At 29.7% G+C, this 10068-nt stretch overlaps 1 protein-coding gene across 2 annotated transcripts; it reads left to right on the top strand.

Moving 5' to 3' along the window:
• The first annotated feature begins 261 nt into the window (after positions 1 to 261).
• Positions 262 to 7887, top strand: LOC124949643. Of its 2 annotated transcripts, none has more exons than XM_047495103.1 (7): positions 262 to 513; positions 1214 to 1370; positions 2686 to 2808; positions 2901 to 3189; positions 3328 to 3557; positions 6432 to 6584; positions 7320 to 7887. In XM_047495103.1, the coding sequence occupies exons 2-7, from the start codon at positions 1263 to 1265 to the stop codon at positions 7416 to 7418; spliced, it is 1002 nt and encodes a 333-aa protein (XP_047351059.1). In that variant the 5' UTR covers positions 262 to 513; positions 1214 to 1262; the 3' UTR covers positions 7419 to 7887. The 2 variants fall into 2 exon arrangements, with proteins under 2 accessions (XP_047351059.1, XP_047351058.1); XM_047495102.1 differs by having other exon boundaries at positions 262 to 556; positions 7320 to 7886.
• Positions 7888 to 10068: the final 2181 nt, after the last annotated feature.

The following is a 10068-nucleotide window of genomic DNA, read 5'->3' as shown; positions in this document are numbered from 1 at the left end:
TGATATCGAAAAAGGGATCACGAGGGGATCGATTATTTCATTAAATTGCAAAAGTATTTTATATACATTCGTTATTTATAGGACTACTTAAAATACATTTTAATCGGAATATTTTTAATAGCATAATTTTATATTATATTATTTAGTAGTGTCGATGGTATTGGTGCTGGTGGTAGTGGTAGTAGTTGTAGTGGTGGTGGTGGTGGTGGTAGTGGTGGTGGTGGTGGTGGTGGTGGTGGTGGTAAGGGAGGAAAGGAGAAAAGTGGGGTGGAATAGAACAGAAAAGGGTGGGGTAATAAAGCAAAGAGGTAAAATATACAAGAGATCCATGTGGTTTGCACGAAGCAAATCGAAAGTCTCCCACCACTAGTCGTTTATAGTGTGGCTCACAATTCTCGAAGCTTGATTCTCGATTCTTGAAGGGGCACACATGCTCGGCTTCGTTCCCTCGACTTTGTAAGACATCGGAACCTCCTTCACTGTGGTCCTCAAACGAGCCTCGTACTCCGTCAGGTACACATCTCTTCGCTCACCTGCATTCAACTTACTGTCTCCTGTAAGTTCAACGTCTTCATCGACTATTATAAAATTTCGTTGTTTATTTCTTCTTTTGTTTGTTTGTTTGTTTGTTTGTTTATTTGTTCGTTTATTCGTTCGTTCATTCTTCGTTTTCGTTATCAACGTATACACGTGTATATACACCTAGATGTAACAATTCACATAATTACGTGTTATATGCATGTATGTATGTATATATATATATATATCTACATACATTTTTATTACAACGAAATGTAATTTACCGCCGTGAATTTTGTTCGGGCTCTTTTTCTAACTGTTTATCAATTAATATTCTTTCCAAACAATTTCTTTTTGCATTCGTTAGTGATCGACTAGTTTTAGATCTTATGTATATGTATATATAATTTTGAGTGACATTTAAAAGCAACGATTTAACAGTTCCATATATATCGGATTAAAATCGTTAGTGTTTTATCATGACAGAAGAGGCACATTTATAAATGTTAGAACGGGATTTAACACATAATCGAGATGTAATCGATTATACTTTCCTTCCACCTTTCACTTAACTTTTATATCGTCTTTCGATCAACAGCCCCTTCATGTTCTTCATCATCCTCCTCTTCTTCCTTCTCTTCTTCTTAATGACATTATAATATAAATCGATGTTATTTTTTTTTCAAATACGCAGGTTTAATTTATAACAAAAAGAAAAAGGGAAAAGAAAGGTGGGTGAGAAAATGAAGTTCATGTGGACGTTGTGCGGTTTGTTCCTGATCGCCAGTATCGTTGCTTCCAATCCAATAGTAAAAAGAGATGCCGAAAATGATCTGAGCCCTTTGAATGAAGTAAGTTGACATAACGAAAAAAAAAAGAAAAAAAAAAAAAAAAAAAAAAGGAAAGAAAGAAAAAATCTGTAGATCGTGATTAACCTATGAATTTAAATGGAAAGTCATTTTAATCGAATGACCTTGACTACTTTTAGAAAGCCTACGAAATCGTCCTCCATCGTCTTAGTTTGATACTTATGTATGTACACATGTACGTTTCAATAATGCATCGAGACATTACGTGCGAATAGTACAACGTCCGTTACTATACATCGCGATTTTCCATTGCGCCATTTCGCTCGCTTATGAATAACAACCTCGATTTGCGGTAGCTTATTGCTTAATGAGAGAAAACGATGTTTATTATAGAACCGTAAAGAAGAAATATCTCTATGACAATATGATCGTTGAACGGTGTAATCAAATAAATGTGTTTCGTCGTAATGGACGTTTAATTTTTAATTTTACAAAATTGTATAATAACATCGTAAACGGTGTCGATAACGGGTATTATGAACTTTTTTCTCTTTCTTTTTTCTTGTGTTTCTTTTTCTTTCTTTTTTTTTTTCTTTTTCCTTTTTCTTCCTTTTTTTTTTTTTTTTTTTTTTTTTTTTTTCTATGAATAAATTAAAATTAAATCATCAAGTGGAATTAAATTCTTTAAATAAAAAACATTTCTATCTCGGACGTTGTACTTGAGATCGTTTATATATCTTTAAATTAAAATATAGTGACGTTTAGGAAACGGACGACTAGATTTGATTTGATGAGTGGTAGGATGGAAGGAAGAAGGGGTGGAGGAGAGAAAAGATATACAAGGTAGAGAGGGAATAAGAGAAAGAGGTAGAAAGATAAAGAGAGAGAAAGAAAGAAAGAGAGAGAGAGAGAGAGAGAGAGAGAGAGAGAGTTTCGGTCCGGAGGAACAAGTCGAGAGTGAAAGTAAACGGTTAAGTTTATGAGACGACAGAGATACATAGATTCACACTTTTAATATATTTTTCGCGCGCGCGCCCTCTTGTCATGTGTCATAGATCATCGATAAATTATTATTGGCACGTTACACGATCGTTCTCTATTCCGAACTTATTTCTTTTTTTTTTTTTTTTTTTTTTTTTTTTTCATTTTTCTTTTTCTTTTTTTCCTTCTCTCTTTTACTCTTTCCAATTAAACATACTGATATTAATTAATGAGACTTATTAACTCATTATCCGTTCCCATTGATTTCTCCGTTATTACATAAAACTTTTAAGAAATTAACAATTATTTATAGAAATTGTGAAAGTTGTGCAACTATCTTGTATAATTCATCGAAATATTTGTGATTTGCAAATAGGTGTACGTATTCGAGGCTGACGAGGATCAAAGTGTTGACGATGAGAGAGCTGACAGAGATAAGAGAAAAATTGGTGTCGTCAAATTGGGAGTATCAAATGGTATTATCAACTTTGTCTTTGGTGTAAGTAATTTATCGTTATCCACGATTAAAAATAATTAACCAGAGAAATAAAAGGAATAATAAAACGATAAGTATGAATGTGATATTTTTAGAAATTAGATGCCTTCCTGGACGCTAAGACAAAAGCATTAACGATATTGGACGAATCTAATAAAGCTAAGAACGCAATTTTTGGCATAGACAATAGTCAATCAGCAACCAGTCAATTTATCGGCAGTCTCGTCTCTCAGAAGATTCAAGCGGGTACGGCCAGTATCAATCCGGTGATAAACAGTGCCTCGACATTTTTTAATACTGCGAAGAGTGGATTGGCCAGTGCGTTCGTTTCAAAATTGGCGCCATTGAGTTCTATTGTCGGTGGTCTTAGTGGTGGAGGAACAGGTATGAAAGATATAGAGAGAGAAAGAGAGAAATTTCTTGTCGTCTTTATTTATCGTCATATTTTTTCTTATATATATATTTAACTTTATTTATATTTATATATATTCATTATTATTAATTTTTAATGGATATATTTAGCTACAGGTGGTGTCAGCGTTGGTGGAGGAGTCAGCGTAGATAATGGAAGTTCTGGTGCAGGAGCATCCCAATTATTGGGTAACTTGCTCTCCTCAAAAGTAGGAATTATATCAAACCTGAGCTCCGGTAGTAGCGGTGGAACTTCCGATACTTCGAGCGGAAGCGGAACCAATGCTAACTCTGGTACCTCTGCTGGAATTAATCTTGGAGCGTTCGCGAATCTAGGAGGGGTAGGATTATATTAATCGATTATAATAATCTTTTTTCTTCTTCTTCTTTTTTTTTTCTTTCTTTGCGTGTGTGTGTTTGTTTATGTGAAGGGTAATACAGATACAAGTAGATCTCACTTTTACGAATTATAAAATCTATTTTTTGTCCCGGACAATTATATAATTTTATTATTATAACTCTAAAGACAATTTTTTTTTTCTTTTTTCTTTTTTTTTTTTTAACGAAGGATAAATTTGTTGGATATTAGGTTATTTAGAAAGAAAAAAGAAACAAACAAAAATTCGTCAAGTGGGAACTGCGTGTACTTCATTATTTTTTTCTTTCTTTTTTTTTTTCTATCTGCAAAACGGTCCTCTTCTTTTTCTTCTTCTTCTTCTTCTTCTTCTTCTTCTTCTTCTACTTTTAATTCTTTTTCTCTTATAATTATATAACAAAACAGATTTGCTCTTTTTCTTATATATAATTTCTAGTCATTTTCGAAAAAGATATCTATTTTTGTTTCTATTCTTTTCGTATCACTCTCCGTCTATCTTTCGATCTATGGTCAAGAACTAAACGTTCAATTTGAAATCTGAAAATAATTATAACAGCTCTATTGCCTTTGCATAATTATTTATAGAAATGCATTATTTATATATTAATCGATAAAAAGATTCGCTTCGATTAACTGATCCGTTTGAAAATCATTGGAAAAAAATCAAACAAAAAAGGCAACGTCTAGCTTAATCTGGCTTGGTGATTGCATAATAATTAAATTGCACTCAATCGCATTCATTGGAATAAAATGCAGTAATAAACTTCATCATTGAATAATAAACAGGGTTAAAGATTTATCTAAGGATCATTAACATTGCCATTCATTGTACACTCATTCTAATGCTCTTTTAAGTTCTAATTTTTTCATTTTCTTATATTCTTTCCTTTTGTTTTTACTTTTTTCTTTTTTTTTTAATTCATTCTAACATCTTTCTTGGTTTTTCTTTTTTTTAACGATTTCTCATTAATCAATTTCAATCGCATTTTTAAAAACGAAAGCTTTTCTTAAACGAACTCATATCAATAATACTTGACAAAGTCTTAACAAAATCTAATGTGGCTTGAGAAAAAGACATAAACAAAAAAGAAGAAAACAAATAAAAACACTTTTAACGAGTACTGAAAGTAGCTATTGTGCATAACAGTATGATTACCAGCCACCAAATACGGCGTAATAAAAGGCTTAGAACGGGGGAATTTGGAAACTGGACTTTTGGACTGTTGACCATCGAAAGGCTACATTTGACCGAAGATCATCATTCTTCCAAAATAGCCATGGACATGCCATAATATAAAAGAGAAAACGAGAGCAAAAAGAAAGAAAAAAAAAAAAAAGAAAAAAAAAATCGAATACAATAAAAGAGATTGAAGATAGAAAGATAAGATCGAAGAGGGACCGACAATATTGACAAAGTGACCAAGATTTCAATGATAAATGGACATTTTTTGTTTTCACTTTTCTTTTTTTAGCTCGGCCGATAAAACGCACGAGGACTAGGCACACCCTTCCCCTTCCCCCTCTTCTTCTTCTTCAACGAGTGTAAAACCCAGTTTGCGACGCTACCCTTTTCTTCTTGAGATTAAGCATCAAGCAAGTTGTTGAGAAACAAAAATAAAACAAACGAACGAACGAACAAACAAACAAACAAACAAACAAACAAAAGCAACTCTTGCTGTTCCCGCGTTGTTATTGTAATCTCGTTAACGCTTATCATTTAATCAAGTTTAAATACTTTTGAAGCAATCTCCGTGAAACTAGCTTAAATATATATATATATATATATATATATATATATATATATATCGAAGAGATTTCGAATCTCTTTATATGAATTTATTGTCTGTAAATAATTTCGCCTTCAATAGTATTATTACTTTTCTGTTATATTTTTTCTTTCTTTCTTTTCCTTTTTTTTTTCTCTTTTACTTTTTTTCTTTTTTTTTCTTATCTTCGTTATAAGGTACGATTCAATTCCCTATAGGATCTACCGATATCGTGTGTTAATAGTGATGTAAATAGTGCATCTTTTTTACGTAATAATGCAACGTATAATAACAATAACAATAACGACGACGACGACGACGACGACGACGACGACGACGATGTTGATAATGACGATGATAATGATGATGATAATGATGATGGTAATAGATAATAATGATTATACGAAATAAACTTATTATCATTTATTTGTCTATCACTTGTAATTAGATATAGTCTTCACTTTTAGTGAAGTATGAATATACAGGATCCTTTCCTCATTTCCTGTCATAGTTCATATATTATTATTTATTATAAAAGAGACGATATATTTTTCCGTTTCTTTCTTTTTTCTCTTTCTTTTTGTTTCTTTTTTTTTTTTTTTTTTTTTTTTTTTTTAATTAAAATACAAATCAATCTAACCATTAAATAACATATCGAAAAGAATTTAATTAATATATATATATATATATATATATATATATATATATATGTGTATATATATAGAACTTGATATCATTTATACGAAGTCATCACTGTTTTGTAGTAAATAAAGAAATTCCCTATAATTCTCTAGGAAAATCTTATTATAGGAACATATTGTCATAGATTAGTCGTATAAACCACATACACACATAGATACACACATATACACAAACACGCGCATATATATATATATATATATATATATATGGCATATACGCACGTATACATACGTTCGAAAATTTATAAAAAAGACAAAAAAAATATGATTCAAAGATATGATTAAAGTAGTGAAAGTATTCGCGGTTGATACGAGGAAGCTGGTAAGGCTTGAATGATAAAAGCATTACATAGAAACGCGTTGTTTGTTTAGAAAACTGAGAGCGGTTCTACAACGACAACAACGGAGGAAAATATTCCGATGTTCGATAGACAAAAGGTATCATTGGATATACCGCCACGTATCTTTGGTTCTGGCTTTACTTTGATCACGAACATAAGTAGAATTCTCAACAACATTATTCTTGTAAGTATATTATATCGTAATTTTATTCGATCGTTTAATAAACCTATACTATGTTTTAATTAATTAAAGAAGAAAAATATAATCTCTTGAAATTTAATGAATGATAAATTACAAAGCACTATTCGCTCGATCGGAAAAAGAAAAGTACGATGATGCAGAAGTATCGTGAAATAATACAGACAATATAGGCAATAATTGTGACAGTATCGTAAAAAAAAAAAAAAAGCAAACAAAAGAAAACAAAAACAAAAAACTCGTTACATATCATTTCTAGAGACTATGATTAGAATTTTTAATGTTTTTATACGGCACACAAGAAATTAGTTCCTCAGTTAATTCTTCTCTTTTTTTTATTTTTGTAATATGCAAATATCGGTGAACGTAATAACGTCAATTGGTTGTCTTAGTGATAGTAACAGTAAGAAAACCAGTTATCCTAGATCAAAGTTCTTTAGGATAAAATCAAAGATTTCAATATCTGAACTTATTTACTGTACGAAGAATTTAAAAAGGAGAATGTTGTGATTTATAATATCTTTTTTATCTTTTATATATGTATATATATATATATATATATATATATACACATATGTTGCTTAACAGAAAATAATAATTAGAACGACTTTAGTTTCATATTTTATAATTTTTTTTTTCCTTTTTTTTTTTTTTTTTTTTTTTTTTTTTTTTTATAGAAAGAGAATACTTTTTTTGAACTTATTATCTCTTACGTTTCAGAATTCAGCCCGTCGAACACAGACACTCCTAGAAATCTTCAAGCCCTTTTTTCGTGGTGTCTTCGCTATAAAAGGTTTACCATCGGATAATCCACAATAATGAAATTATTCATTAAACACATTGACATATCGTAGAATCCTGAGAAAAAAGATTCAAGATTCATAATCGATTTTCCATCTCTAAGTGATTTAGTCGATTTGATTACTACAATTCTTTTTATCGATTCTAATATTATCGATCACATCGATCCAATTTTCTTTTTTTAATTTTATCACATCATACTAATAGGAATATATTTGCAATGGAATTTTTACTATTGTAAAAAACGTTTTTAGAAAGAGAAAAGGTGAACAAAAAATGAATAGGAATAATATTACAATAATATTATAATATATATATATATATATATTATAATATTATTATATTAGTATGTGGTGCATACAGTAAAACAGTAAGCTTCCTAGAAAGATGCCATAAAGAGTTGAACGAATGAGGATACAATATTTTTTTATTATTATTGTTGTTATAATAAACGATTTTATAATAGAGAAGTCACTAACGATCGTTGAAATCTTTTATTATTGAATATATACATATACATATATATACATATATAGATGAGAAATCCGTGAATAAAAGATAATGGCTTCTCTCAAATAAAATCGATTTATAATAATGTAGGAAGTACCAAAAAGTATAGTACGAGTTATAGTATTGTCTAATTTTTATATATATATATATATATATATACTTTAGAAATAGAATCGAATAAGGTCATAATTTTTCGACGAATAGTTTTTTAAGGATTTAACGCTTAACTATCGTAAACTATACTATGTATGAATATAAATGATATGTAGGACTGTTACGTAAGATCATAAGTTAATCATTTAAAAGGTGCGTTATATATTACTTTCCTTTTCGCGTGATCACGTAATGCAGTGAACACGCATACGAAAATTTCTTGCATGTCCAGATTCGATCTGACAATAATACCTTTCGGATATTAACATCGTATCGAGACATCTAATAAAGACAATTTGAATTGTCGGTTCTTACTATAATAAAATAGTACGCATGTTATTTTCATTTGTATTTCGAGCAAAGATAAGATGAAGAAAAAAAAGATGATATTTTATTTTGTAAATAAAATAAAATCCAATCGCAAACCTCGCAATTATTTTCATTTTTCGTTTCACTTTCCTCGTTATATGAATATGTTTGTTATATCCGGTGAAAGCTTCTCTCTCTCTCCCTCTCTCTCTCTCTCTTTTGCTTTCGATTATTTTAAGAGAGAAAAAGAGAGAAAGAAGAAAGATTCGGAGAAAATCCAAACATTATCGCGGAAAGTATTAAGAATGCGTATATAAAACTTCCGGCTACCGGAAAGAACTCCATAGAATTTATGAGACAGTCATCTCAGTTATTTCGAGATAATCGATAATTTCATGCTTGCGGGGAATTCACGTAACGGGTGATGAAAGAATTGAGAAGAAACGCGAATAACGATTTATTAAGAAAACTGCGTGTGTATTAAATGAAGTAATAAAATTTTGTAGAAATTGATCGACTCAACCGATCGACAATTTCCAGACTCGTTATATATACATATATATACTTGAAAATACGCAATAAATTAAATAGGGCACTAACAACCAGTTTTTCATTCAATATTTTTTTTTCCTTCTTTTCCTTTCTATTTTTTTTCTCTTACAATATTTCTCATATATAAATTTTATAAGTAAATGCAAAATTCCATGGTATTATGTAGTATCATTATTAATTTTCTTTTTTTGTTTGGAATTAAAAAAAAAAAAAAAAAGAAAAAAAAAAGAAAAAAAAAAAAAAAAAGAAAAAAAACCAAGAAAAATTTTTTTAATGATATCACTCGATTAATCTTGATATTAATAAATTATCACGTAGATTTAAACAATCGAATGAATTAGAAAGTCTCTCTCGTTTTTCTCTTTATCGTTTGCATTTTGAAAGAAAGAAAAAGGAAGAAAAAAACGAACGAACGAACGAACAAAAAGAAAACAAATAAGGAATCAAAAGATGTATGATTTTTTTCTTTTCTCGTAAAAAGGTTTTTTCTTTTCGACAATGTTATATACATATGTATAAGAGATCGTCGGGTCTTAGAAAAAACATATAAATAACTGCGAAATAGAACGACGAAAGAAATGTTACGAAACATTAGATCTTTTACCTTGAAGAAGTGAATGTAAATGGAAAAAACAATTATGCACTTTGACACTGCACTTACCTATTTATCTACGTGATACATATATATATATATACACGTATCTATTTCATATATATATATTTACTCATATATTTACGTGTTAACAAAGACGTTTCTTTTTAATCATTTCATTTGTATATTTTTCTTTCTCTTTATCCTTTTTTCTTTTTCTTGTAATCAATGAAGGATCAATAAGAATTGACTTCGTAAATAATAGAGAATTTAATGTACTTCATAAAAGTAGGAATTCAGGTCGTATCCTCGACTTATCGATGGAATCACGTGTTTCAATTTATTTTTTCTTTTTCTTCTTTTTTTTTTTTCTTTTTGTTTTTTTTTTGTTGTAATTACATATACAAGTATATTTAAAATCTTATCGATAAGAATGTCTTCTCGTAGAAGTGCACCGATCAAGTGTGAACATTATCATTGTATATGCTAGGCGTGGCTCGGGTTCGATGTACTTTGAAAAATAACACCTTTGAATTACTTTCCGACGTACTT

This window comes from Vespa velutina, chromosome 6, assembly GCF_912470025.1.
Source record: "Vespa velutina chromosome 6, iVesVel2.1, whole genome shotgun sequence".
NCBI lineage: Eukaryota > Metazoa > Arthropoda > Insecta > Hymenoptera > Vespidae > Vespa > Vespa velutina.
This window is presented reverse-complemented; position numbering and strand designations above follow the sequence as displayed.